The sequence below is a fragment of the Chiloscyllium plagiosum genome, unplaced genomic scaffold, assembly GCF_037043375.1.
Source record: "Chiloscyllium plagiosum isolate Xiang-an unplaced genomic scaffold, Cpla_swu_hap1 HiC_scaffold_28, whole genome shotgun sequence".
In the NCBI taxonomy this organism is placed as follows: Eukaryota; Metazoa; Chordata; class Chondrichthyes; order Orectolobiformes; family Hemiscylliidae; genus Chiloscyllium; species Chiloscyllium plagiosum.
The window spans coordinates 24527963-24541484 of NW_028270166.1; the positions used below are offsets into that span (position 1 = coordinate 24527963).

A 13522-nucleotide genomic window follows, 5' to 3' on the forward strand; every position below is an offset into this window, starting at 1 on the left:
TGACTAGTATCTATCGTTAATTAAAGTCACTAAAGAGGAAAAACAGATTATCTGTACTTAGCTCGCTGCTGTTTTTAGAACCTTGCTGTGCATAAATTGGCTGCTTAATTTTCTTCATTATGGCAATGGTTGTGCTTTAAAGTACTTAAGTATAAACTGCTTTGGGACATCCTGAGGTGATAAAATGCACTCCGCACTTGCAACTCTTTAATTTGCTAGTTATGAGAGAGAAAATAGTGTACCAAAGGAACATCTTTTGACCTGTTGCAGTATTCACATAGCTAAAATGGACAAATGTGGTTGGTGTTCAACATCTTATCTGAATAATGAAACCTCTAATAGTGCAGAACTCTTAAGCAATACTCCAGTGCAGCATTAAGGGTTCAAGTCCTGAATGGAACTTGATTTGCACTTTCTGACCAAGGGCTCAATCAAATGAACTATGAGAGCAAAAGTGGCAATTAGTGTTGGTAAGGCAGTAAAGCCACACTGCAGTCACTTTAATGCCTGGTTTGAGTTGGGGCTAAACTTAATTTAATAGAATTATAGGAGCTATTGATCTTGAACTGGGAGCAGTTAGCTCTTTAGCTTCCCTTGGTTGCTAGTTTCCCGATTTTCTGCTGGACACCAATTGTATTTCAGAAGCTGTTATAGGAGAATGACACAAATATCTATAAACCATAATACAGTGTCTGATACAATTGATATGATTTGTAATAATTTGATCTGTTTGTGTGACATGAAACAAAAACTACCGCTTATGAGCAGTATACATAACGTTCCAGTAATATTTAACACTGTTACTCTTGTGACTTAACGACAGCTATTATGAAATGATTTGCTAAGTTTTTTTTGCACTTGGATAAATTAACCTTATTAACTCGCTAGGACAACAAATGTCTTTTTGTAATTTGACTAGAATGGAAATGTATTCTTGCATGGGGGTTTAGTTGTTTGCAGTTGTCATTAAGTTCATTTAATCAATGTGGAAATTCTAGTTATTATATAATTTGTGCAGAATGATATCCTGTTACCTGGGTGGGAATTGCACTCTTAATGCCAGGACTGAGCTGTGTACATGCAAACATAAATGTTCCAGTTGTTTTTAATGCTTCAAATGTACTTGGGAGCATCCAAAAACCCTAAGACACTCTATCTGGGATTATAAAATGCCACAGTAGAGTAGGCTGCCTGAGCATTTTTAAACTAGACTTCGCACTGTTCTGATGTTGAATTCCTAGTGTGTGAAGTCCACGTGCGTTGAGCTGGTTTACCTAAATAAGTCTTAGCCAGCTGAGTTCTGGAATTGTGCTGCTGTTATTTCTTTGCACACAATTATAGCAAAAGCTGTTGCGCATCAATGAGTATTTCCTCTGAAACTTAATATTAAAATTGGATATGGTTTCTAAAAATGCAGAGATGATGTAAATAGATCTTGACTGTCTGCTAGAAAAAGCCCAGGCTGTTCTAAATAGTTGAACATTCTGAAATTGTTTAATATGCAACTGAGCTTTGTATACAGTATTTTAATTTGGCTTAAAGGCCATTACATGAATGTCCAATTAGCACAACTTCTATATGCAAAGAGAGGTGTTCTGCTTTTGTATTCCTGGTATGCAACAGGGAAATTTCACAACCTTACGATTGTGGGACTGAATGCATGATTTTCAGATAAAAGCTCTTATGTTTGGGGAAAAAAATGTGGAATTGGGAAATATTACTATAGTGCTTAATGATTAAACTGATACTAAGATGCCACTTTTTTTTAAAAATAGTCAAAAATACTGAGAGAGTTCCTTTCCCACCCTTTGGAAGAGATTCTGCCATGTCAAGTTTAAATCAGGTAAGTGGAATTCATGTATAACTTAATTTTCTTTTAGCCAAGGTTGTTCTACCTCACCTGTAACTGTTACAAAATTTAATTTTGTCTAGGCACAGATTTGACATGGTTGAAAATAAGCAATTTGTTTAAATATATTCAAGTTAATGGTAAAACTAAACTTGAAGTTTATTTTAACCTTAGTAATTCTTTCAAAATTTTTACTGGTATATTTAAGTTACTGAACAAACTTGCAGAAATTTTTGGATTTATCAATTAAACGAGTGACAAGTTTGACCTTTTCATGATAGTAATCTTTTACGTTCGATTAGTGATTTTTTTTTTGTTTTAGCATCAACTCATCCCCATAGGCATCACAGCAGTGGAAGGATAATTATGCAGATTATTTTCAACTTTTTTCATTTTTAAGACTGCATGCTGTACACCACTGGAGTTTTCTTAAATCTTGCTATCTAAAGTCAGAAACTGGTTTAAATATTTAGTTTGAAAATACAGATTTGGCATTGAATTTTCAAAGGATTTCTTGTTCAAATCATGTTTGTGAAAATAACTGTTAAATCGATAGTTAATCGTTGAGGACCGTCTCAAAATATGTAAAGTTCTGATAGCTAATTTTGGAATTTCATGTGCATAAGATGTAAGTAGGGCATGAGAGAAATAGCAGACATGCTCAAAATTTGATTTTAAAAACTGGTAATATTCAGCAGTTCAAGCAGCATCTAAAGACTGTTGATGTTTCAGGTCAATGACTTTTCATCAGAATAGTTCATCAGCATGTCTGCCGTCCATACTAGCGCTACAGGCAGATGAACCTACTGGTTTAAAAACAATTAATCTGTATGCATCAAATGGCTGGCTTGAACATCCAACTAATTTCACCTTGACACAATAGAGAGAGAAAATCCCAGTTGTTTTTCTCATGCAGTCTGTTTAACGGAGATGGACTTTTTTCATTTCCATTTACTTGTTCCATTTTATTACTGGCTAAATTATTGATCAAGCAATTTACTCAATGCTCCAACAAAAAAGTTCATATGTTCTGCAGAAGTGTCACAGGACCTGAAAATTTAACTCTGCTTTGTCTCCACAGATACTACCAGTCTTGAGTTTTTCCCCAGTATTTGTTTTTGTTTCTGATTTCCAGCATCTGCAGATCCTTTGGGTTGTTTTATTAAAGAAATTCTTAATTGCTCTGAATTTAGTTTCTGAAACTCAGTAGTTCAAAAGAGTAACTACTATGTTCTCAAAGACCAAAGGGATTTAGAATTATAAATCAAAATATAAATACATTTTTTATAACATTGTATAGTTCCAAAACATTCTTAGTAGTGGGCTACTTTTTTTGAATAAATTCCATTTGGGTGTTACAAGATATTTTGACAAGTTCATTTTTAAACAAAAGTCTAATCGTAAAAGGAACCAGTAGTGCTTACTTGTTCATACAATTACTGTTGCTGAATTTCATCTCTTTTCCCCACCCCCATCCCCAACACACCACACTAGCATTTCACTTCTATCAGAATTCACAGATCACTTACCTGTTACTGTAAGATTGATCTTTGAGAAGTGCTTAAGCTATTTTATATTTAACATTAACATTCTGAATGGACACGAAAGTCTTAACTCTTGTTTAATCAGGTCATTAAGGAAATCAGTGATTGCCCCCTCGTTTAATTTGTCATTGCTTCCAGTGGCTTGAAGAGAAAGTGTATAGTTTGTGGTCTATTGGCTGTACAGCTATATAGTTTGACCCGTCAAAAAGGTTTATTCAGTTAAACTATTGAGATGTATTTGGAAAGTTTCATTACTTTTTATTTTACAGTTTATTCATTGACTGGAATTATCATGTAGCCTCAATAGAATTGTGGATTTTTTTTTCACCCCAAGTTCAGTTCCATGGTTAACTTCTTGAAATATTTGGAAAACCAAAAATGCAATAAACATTATCATCAATTTAAGTTGTATGGAATTTAGCTCTAAGTATGCTCTAGCTGACAAATCATAAATGCATTAATTATCTGTGGCAGGGAAGTTTTCTGAACTCTGAAATGGGAATGGCCAATTCGGGAGCAGTATCGCCAACTGGAGTCAAACCAGGATCTCAGTATTACCCCTATACCAGCAATCCTCGAAGACGGCCCGTGCAAGAAGCGAGTAATTTAGGTAACAGTCACATAACATTACTTCATATTATAGTAAGCAGTATTGACATTATTGCCTAATCGTCTCTGTAATTCTCATTTTAAATGTCTATCCTTGATTTGCTTTCCTTATAACCACAAATCGAGAAAGTATACTTTTTTCCTCAAAAATATCAACTATTTGCTTTAATAAGTGGAAAGCTGTTTTGGATGTTTGTTTGGATACACCTTTTGATCACCTTTATTTCTTATCTACTCTCTGTGACCACTGACATACACTCCATGGCAGTCCATTTGTCTGTATTTCTTTTTATGGCTTTCTCTCTTCCTTTCTCAAGTTTTCTTTCCTGCTGTCTAAATATCTTACCCTGAATTGCTTATTTTTGATTCCAGACATGGCATTTGTTACAAAGCTAACTTATCTTTTTTTCAGTATGGATTTCTTGGGTGAAAGAAGTACAGCAATCCATAATACATGAGTTTTTTTCAATGCAAAGTGGGTAGTGGTCTTTCTAGTCTGTGTTCGAATATTTCAAAGAATCGGAGTCATCAGGAATGCATTAGTGTGGCAAGGAAAGTAGTGGACATAGGACCCAGTAGAGACCCTACTAAAATGAGAACCAGAAGAAGTGACTGACAAATATCTGGTATACCTGAGAGAGAGAAGCTCAACAGAAACTAAGTAGAAGAGCGTGGAGACCACAGCAGAGGAGCAAAGAAAGAAGTTCCAGGCATGAATCAGCATGCAACGTCACTTTGCTGAAGTAAGACTTAAACCCGGGAGAGATCAGAGGAGTTTGAGTTGGTGTTGGAATGCAGATTTGGAACACCAGATTTAATTGTAGGAAGTGAACAGATAATTAAGCGTTCCAAGTTGGTGGGAGTTCAAAAGTGGATCTTCAAAAATGAAGAGTAGAAATCCCTCTGGATGAAGACCAAGTATTAACAAGATTGTTGTGACTGAGTGATTTTTGATGTCTGGATCGGTTACCCAAAAATACATGGGATTTCTGGAGAAGGGCTTATGCCCGAAACGTCGATTCTCCTGCTCCTTGAATGCTGCCTGACCTGCGCTTTTCCAGCAACACATTTTCAGCTCTGATCTCCAGCATCTGCAGTCCTCACTTTCTCCTACATGGGATCAGTCAAGGTTACATGTGCCATTAAATTTGACTATGGTGTGTTTGTTAATTCATGTTTGCTTCATATTTAATTTTGAATTTTAAGAGTATGAAATCAATATTGTTGTTTTATGTTTTTGACTTGGGCTAGTGATTTTTTTTTTGTTCAAACCTGTTGAATCTTGTAGCTGTATTGTGTTCGGCGGATTTGAGATTCCCAAACTTCATCCGCTTGATGCAAAAGTTACAAGTTCTCAAGATCGTAACTTGTGTGTCTGGTCCAAGATCATAAAACAATAAGAATAATTTTAATTTCATTGTTTATTAGCTTTGTAACATTAAATGTTAATCCATGTTTCCCTCTAGAATCCCAACCCAAGAAAGTTCGAAAGGTACCTCCTGGCCTTCCTTCTTCGGTGAGCATTTTGTTTCTTGATAATGTAATTTTTAAAATTAGCTGAAGGTATCTTGTTTAATTTATAAATTAGATTATTTCTCTGTCAGCTTGTCAAACACAAGTACCACATAAGCAGAAAATTGTCTAGCTGAGTGTCAGGAAGAACTAAGTCATTGTTTAGATTAGATTAGATTACATTACATTACAGTATGGAAACAGGCCCTTCGGCCCAACAAGTCCACACCGACCCGCCGAACCCACCCAGACCCCTACGTTTACCCCTATACCTAACACTACGGGCAATTTAGCATAGCCAATTCACCTGACCTGCACATCTTTGGACTGTGGGAGGAAACCGGAGCACCCGGAGGAAACCCACGCAGACACTGGGAGAACGTGCAAACTCCACACAGTCAGTCGCCTGAGGCGGGAATTGAACCTGGGTCTCTGGCGCTGTGAGGCAACAGTGCTAACCACTGTGCCATCATGCCGCCCATTGTCTTCGATCTCCATCACAAATTCTGTTCCCTAGTTTTGATTCCAGCTGACAGTTGTCTAAGGATGAAAGATATTTTCAATCGATTATTCGAATCCAAAGTGAGCTTCTGACCACTCATCTGTGAGTCACTATGATTGCCATCTCCTGTCATATTGCATCCCTGCCTCGTTTGCTCTTCTACTGGAAACCTTACCCATGCTTTTATTATCACACTCTTGACTAGCCTGCTGAGTTCATCCTTGTGTAAACTTAGGGCCATCCAAAAGCTGGTTTTCCCTTTGCTCTAATTGTACTAAATTACATTGACCGATCATCACTGTAATTACATTAGCACGGGTTAGTTAATGTTCAAACCACCATCTGACTTGTGACCCTCTGTGATACGTGCATTAGTCAATTTATATTCTTTCACAAAGCTATCCACCCCCTCAATCCCTAAAAGCTGCTTCACTGTGCAGTGCCTTTAGTTGCTTTGATTCCCTTCCTAAACATCTCTACCCCTGTTCCTTTCCCTCTCCTTTTTAAGGTGTTCTTCAAAATTTACCTTCGATCAAACTTTAGGTCATTCCTCTAATATCATGTGGCTCGGTGTTACATTTTTTCTGAAGATGCTTCTGTGAGCACTCTTGGAATGCTTTACTATGTTAGAGGTGCTATACGAATGCAAGCTGTGGTTCAGTTGTGTTGCATACTGTTTACCATTTTGTTGGGTTGCTAAGTATACAAACTTCTATAGTTACATAAAGTATTTTTCACTTTGTATGTTTATTATCAGAACCTCTTATCCTGAATGCATCATAGTTCTTGCTCCCCTGAATAAAGAACCAGTGCAGAAACCACTTAGAGCAGACTGCACCAATAAGCTTAGGCTGTTCTCCACGTGTTAGTTGCGCTGGACTCCAGAATTGGTAACCTTCAATATGTGGGTGTACCTACTAGAGAAGGAGAAATACCTGCCCTTCTGTTAGAAAATTAGAGTCATAATGTGTGGCGCTGGAAACACAGCAGGTCAAGCAGCATCTGAGGAGAGGATAGTCGACATTTCGGGCAAAAGCCCTTCAGGAATGGGAAATAAGGCAGGATAAGTGACTGAGGTATCAGTAGGGGTGCAATTTGGGGCTAGTGATCATAATTCTAATAGTTTTAAAATAGTTATGGAAAGGGATAGAACTGATCATGAAATTCTAAATTGAAGTAAGGCCAATTTTGATGGTATTAGACAGGAACGTTCAAAGTTGATTGGCAGCAGCTATTTGCAAGTAAAGAGACAGTTGGGAAGTGGGGGAGACCTTCAAAAATAAGATAACGAGATTTCAAAAACACTATGCTCTTATTAGTGTGAAGGGCAAGGCTAGTATGTGTAAGGAATACTGGATGACTAGACAAATTTGAGGCTCTGGTCAAGAAAAAGGACGCATATATCAGAGATAGGCAGATGGGATCTAGTGAATCCCTAAAAGATTATAAGGATAGAAGGAGTATACTTGAGAGAAATCAGGAGATCAGCAAAAAGGGGACATGAGATAGCTTTGGCAAATCAAGTTAAGAATCCAAAGGTATTCTATAAATAAACCAAGGGTAAAAAGAGTAACTAGGGAGGGAATAGGGCACCTTAAAAATGAGCGTGGCCATCTGTATGGAACCACAGGAGATGGGTGAGATACTAAACAAATATTTACTAGTCTGTATTTACTATGGAGAAGGACGTGGAGGCTAAGGAATTTGGGGCAATAAATAGTGTAGTCTTGAAAACAGTTCATATCACAGAAGGTTGCATAAAGGTAGATAAATTCCTGGGACCTGACCAGGTCTTTCCCAGAACTTTGTGGGAAGCTAGGAAAGAGATTGCTGGGCCCTGAGATATTTATATCATCGATAGCTACAGGTGAGGTACCAGAATACTGGAGTTTCACTAACATGTTGAAGTTATTTGAGAGGCTGTAAGGAAAGGCCAGGGAACTATGGACCGGTGAGCTTTATATCAGTGTGGATAAGTTCTTGGACGGGATTCTGAAGGACAGGTTTGACATGCATTTGGAAAGACAAAGACTGATATAAGGAAAATCAGCATGGCTTTGTGTGGGAAAACATATCTCAGTAATTTTGAGTTTTTTGAAGAGGTGACAATGAAAATAGATGAAGGTAGAGTGGTAGACGTCGTCTGTATGGATGTCAACGAAGCATTTGACAAGGTTCTGCATAGTAAACTGTTAGTAAGGTTAGATCACATGGAATCCAAGGGGAGCTAGCCAGTTGGATACAAAATTGGCTTGAAGGTAAGAGGCAGCGTGGCAATGGAGGGTTGTTTCTTGGACTGGAGGCCTGTCACTGTTGGTGTGCCTTGAGGATCTGTGCTTTCGTTCATTATTCTTCGTCATTTATATCAATGTGAATATAGGAGGTAAGGTTATTACGTTTGCAGTGGTGTAAAATAAGTGGTGTACTAGACAACAAAAACTATTATCTCTGAGTACAACAGGAGCTTGATCAGATGGAGTTTAATTTAGATAGAAGAGGTTGCGTTTTGGTAAGGCAGGACTTATACACTTAATGGTAGGACTCTGGGGAGAATTGCCAAACAAAGAGACCTAGGAGTGTCGGTTCATAGTTCCTTAAAAGTGGAGTTGCAGGTAGATGAGATGGTGAAGAAGACATCTGGCACAAGTTGCCTTTACTGGTCAGTGCATTGAGCATAGGAGTTAGGGTGCCATGTTGCAAATGTATAGGACATTTATTGGCGACTTTTGGCGTACTGTGTACAATTCTGATAACCCTTCGATAGGAATATGTTGTTAAACTTGAGAGGGTGCAGAAAAGATTCACAAGGATGTTATTGGGATTGGAAGGTTTGAGTTACAGGGAGAGGTTGAAATGGGTTGGGCCTGCTTTTTTGTGGAGCATTGGAGGTAAGAGGGATGACCTTATAGAGGCTTATAAATTAATGGGGGTCATTGATAGGGTGAATAGCCAAGGTCTCCTTCCTAGGGTGGGGTACTCCAGAACGAGAGGGCATAGGTTTAGGATGAGAGGGGAAAGATTTAAAACTGTCCTGAGGAGTAACATTTTCACGTAGAGGGTAGGGAACAAACTGCCAGAGGAAGTGGTGGGGAAGGGTACATTGACAGCAGTTAAAAGGCATCTGGATGGGTAGATGAATAGGAAGGGTTTGGAGGGATATGAGCCAAATACTGATGATGGGACAAGGTTGGGTTGTCTGGTCAGATTGGGTTGTTTGGTCAGCGTGGATGAGTTGGAATGCATCGTCTGTTCACATGCTTTATGACTCTGACGCTTAAGTCACATAGGTGGTTTTCAAATTGATCAAGCTCATACTGATGTATGGTACTTTCTTCCAATATCAATCAACAGACCATCTTCAGAGAAGCTACTAGCAATTCTTGATGAGTTAAGAAAGATGGCTGCTTCTGAGTTTAAGCTATGTGTTGGGGTATGTGTTTATTAAAACTCTACTACCCTGAAATGTGGTTATTCAAGTGCACTCTTGGGAGCTTAACTGCTGATAGCAGCATTAGCAGTCTGACTCTGGAGGCTGAGACTGTACAACCGATTATGATGTGTATGTGTCTCAGGGGACAAGTAAAGTTTTTTTTGATATGCTTGTTTACATGCCCTTGGGCATGTTGAAACTAGAATTCAGTATGCTGAGTTCAACAGTTACTTTTCAAAGCCAACTTGCAATTCAACACACAAAGTAAAATGCAAGCATGCCCAGTAAGAGCCAGAAACTCTACTGTATTTCAAAATGATCTGCAGACTCTCATACATTAGAATTTTGATAAGGACTATGATGAAAGATGGCACCATGGAGAATAATGGGAATTGGCAGATAAGAGCAACTCATGAAGGCAGGCATTTTAAATGAATATATTGGTAGGTATTGTCATGGAATGGTAATAGAGAGTCTTGGGACTAATGATTCAGTGGATGAGAATTTGAATTACACCATGCAGTTCACTTTAAAGTAATTGGTATAAGAACTGGACACCTTTTTTTTGAAATAAAAGTTAATACGTTTGATTTGGCATGCATTGTCACACTGAATAACGGAAACAGATTCAACAATTGCTTTCAGAAGGCAGTTGGAGAGATATTTTAAGGGGAACACCAGCAGCACTGAGGAAAAGGCAGAAATATGGAATTAGTTTTTTGTTGAGGAACTGGGACAAACCTTTTCTGTGCATTCCATGCGACAAGAAAGTGTTCCAAAAATACTTCTATCATGCTGCTGATTGATTAATAAATTCCTTAAGATTGTACATAGTAAAACATTGTAAAGGGAAGTATTTGTGGCTTTTTGGTGGTTAGACCCCAATAGAATAGCTTGCTATTCTAATGTGTAATATCTTTAGTCAGAACAATATTTGATTTCAAATTCCAACCAGACGCACGCAGGCACACGCACAGATCCACCCCCGACCATTATGCCAGTGGTCATTTTCTCTTTGTCACTGTCTTGGATGCCAATTGCTTTCATCTTACTTGCATGGAAGCCTTCATTCTCATCGGAGGGTGAAGTCTGCTAAGCAAATTCCAATCTCTCTGATTCAGCTTGGTTCATAACCAACCCAACCACCCTGTAGCTCAACATTTCAATTCCCCCTCCCACTCCACCAAGGATATGCAGGTCTTTGGACTCCTCCATCGTCAGACCACAGCGAAATGACGGTTGGAGGAAGAACGCCTCATCTTCCGGCTAGGAACCCTCCAACCACAAGGGATGAACTCGGATTTCACCAGTTTCCTCATTTCCCCTCCCCCCAGCCTGTCTCAGTCAAATCCATCAAATTCAGCACCGCCTTCCTAACCTGCAATCTTCTTCCCGACCTCTCCGCCCCCACCCCAGTCTGACCTATCACCCTCACCTTGACCTCTTTCCACCTATCACATTTCCGACGCCCCTCCCCCAAGTCCCTCCTCCCTATCTTTTATCTTAGCCTGCTGGACCAACTTTCCTCATTCCTGAAGAAGGGCTAATGCCCGAAACGTCGATTCTCCTGTTCCCTAGATGCTGCCTGACCTGCTGCGCTTTTCCAGCAACACATTTCCATCTCATAACCTTTAAAGTAGTATGCATTATTTGGGCAAAGGTGAGTACACAGAATTCTTGTCATCTGGCTTTTTAAACATAATTGCTGTGAATCTACAGGAATAAAGCATTTTGGTACAGTTGAAGCAAAGTACTGCTGTTGACGGGTAATACTAATAGTAATTTATTGTTGAACATGCTTATGAAAACACAGTAAAATTTGTTTCAGTAGCCATAAGCCTGCACCATTTAATTACATAAATTACAAAAACAAAGAAACCATACAAAGTTAGGACAATTTACATCTCTTGTTCCATACACGGCTTCATGATTTCCCAAGTGGCTTCAGGACACCATGCTCCACAGCTGCCAAATCTGAGGGTGCAACACCAAGGAGGAAATAGCCTCTGCCGACATTGACCAGACGCAGAACTTTGCCTCTGTCAAAAGCTGTCCTTGAGGCTGAAACACCAAGGAGGAAGCATGCTAAAGCTGCTGCTGACCAGACCCAGAATGTCACTTCTGCCAAAACCACCTCATCACTGATACTCCTGCTGCTATAGCCAGGAGACTATCCCAACTCTCAAGGATTGGAGCCATCTCAATTTTTGAGAACCAATTGACTGTCTAAATTAACTCCCAAAGACAGAGACATTATTCATTCCGCGCCATTGCAGATGCTGCAAACACATCAGAGGACTAGAACAGATCCTAATTCATTGATGCTGGTTGCTCAAGCCATGACCGTCATGGTTACAAGGAATGGACCTGATCCAGTGTTCCAACAGCTTCCCGCAACCTTTTTCCACTACCACAGTCGCAGAAAGAATAAAAAATGAATTTGATTCAAAAGTTAAATGAAGAAAAATAAAATTTAAGAATGCAGTTGGTCACACGAGAGGAAGCAGATGGTCCGGAAGCCAGAACATTGCCTACCTTGCCGCCTCTGCCATCCAGAAGTGAGATTCACACCTGAGCTTTTAATGCTGATCAGTTGTGGATGAAATGTACTTAACCTGAAAAACCAACGCAATTAATTGCTTTTGGATGTAAATTGAGACATTAATTTGTACTCATTGGGAAATAAACTTTTTTTTTAACTTTGCATCCATATCATGGTCTAAAAACCCATCTGTAAATTATATCTTAATTCCTGCCAATCTGCACTATTTAGACATTAGAAGTTCAATTGCAGCTAATCCACCATTCAACATGAGCTTTGTTAATGGCAGCCAAATGGCGATATTGATGTGTATTGGGACCATGTTTCTATTTTACTCAAGACTCGCGTTAGAACCCAACTGGGTGTTTATGTTATAACTGGATGAAATTAAGTTAAAATGGACTGACATGTAGTTACAGTTTAAGTATTGTTTTATGCAGTTCTCTCGTGACACAGTTGAGTAGGATATAAGCAAAATTATATTTCATTATCAATCCCTTGTGAGTACGTTAACATGATATGCAGAACTTAAAGCACACTGGTGCTTCGCATACACAGTATTTATGATCAAGCTGAGTTTGTTAAAAGTAGTGTCACGTTTCTGATCTGTTAGCTTGAAATATCATCTCCAAGCTTAGTTGCATATGGATGGAAATCTGAAAAGTGCTGAAAGTTTACATCTGTATGATGTCATTTGCCTTGTTTGAGGAATCTGCAGCCTTGCTCATATTACTTGGTTAAGTGTCATTTTCAGAGCTTTCTGCTTGAGGTCCGCTGCAAATATTGACTCATTTTCACAGACCTCTGAAAAGTAGTATTGCTGTCACCATAAAAATATTTTTATTCATTGTTTTTCCATCGCTAAATTGAAACTAGTCAAAACCAACAGTATTCACTCAGTGAACTGAAGTTTGAGTAAGGAATAACTGAATCAAATAAAGAAAAATAATTTGGTCTCTTTATGTCACATTATTTGTTTATTTTCTTATTAATATTTGATTTATTTTAATTTGAGTTAAATAGCAAAAGTCACGGCAATTTTGAATGCAGAAAAGTGGAATTATGCGAAAGACTAATATTTGTGTAAAAGTTTGAGGAGTTGGGAGTAATATTAACACTGCCATAACTTATAGCATAAAATGCACAGCTATTTGAAATATGGAAATAAACATTTCATATTTAGAAGATATGATTCAAGTATGACAAAAAAAGCAGTTGGAAATTTTTGTATGCAAAAGTCAATGCTGGTCCATGACTTCTGATGTATTGACATAGCAGGAGATCTTCTGAAGAAGTAGAATTTTGAATTCAATAGTATAAACATCAATACAATGATCTTGCTGACCCCAATTTAAAAACCTGTCATTAAATCTGCCATGAAACACTGTCCACAGCTTGGCAAGTTTCATTTTTGTGTTCAAGTAAATTTTAAGTTACCTTTTAATTTCTTCTAAACTTAAAAATCAACCAAGTTGTCATTTTTAATTTACTATCTTCATTCGAGGCACATTTTAGCTTTCTCTGATGTCTTGTT

General features: G+C 38.2%; 1 protein-coding gene across 1 annotated transcript in view; it reads left to right on the forward strand.

Moving 5' to 3' along the window:
• Nucleotides 1-13522, forward strand: part of LOC122565047 (transcription factor 4-like) — a 149129-nt gene that overhangs the window by 65451 nt on the left and 70156 nt on the right. The window contains exons 6-8 of the mRNA XM_087976048.1: nt 1776-1843; nt 3868-4003; nt 5469-5518. Of these exons, the coding sequence (XP_087832174.1) occupies nt 1776-1843; nt 3868-4003; nt 5469-5518 (254 nt within the window). The remainder of the gene's footprint in view (nt 1-1775; nt 1844-3867; nt 4004-5468; nt 5519-13522) is intronic.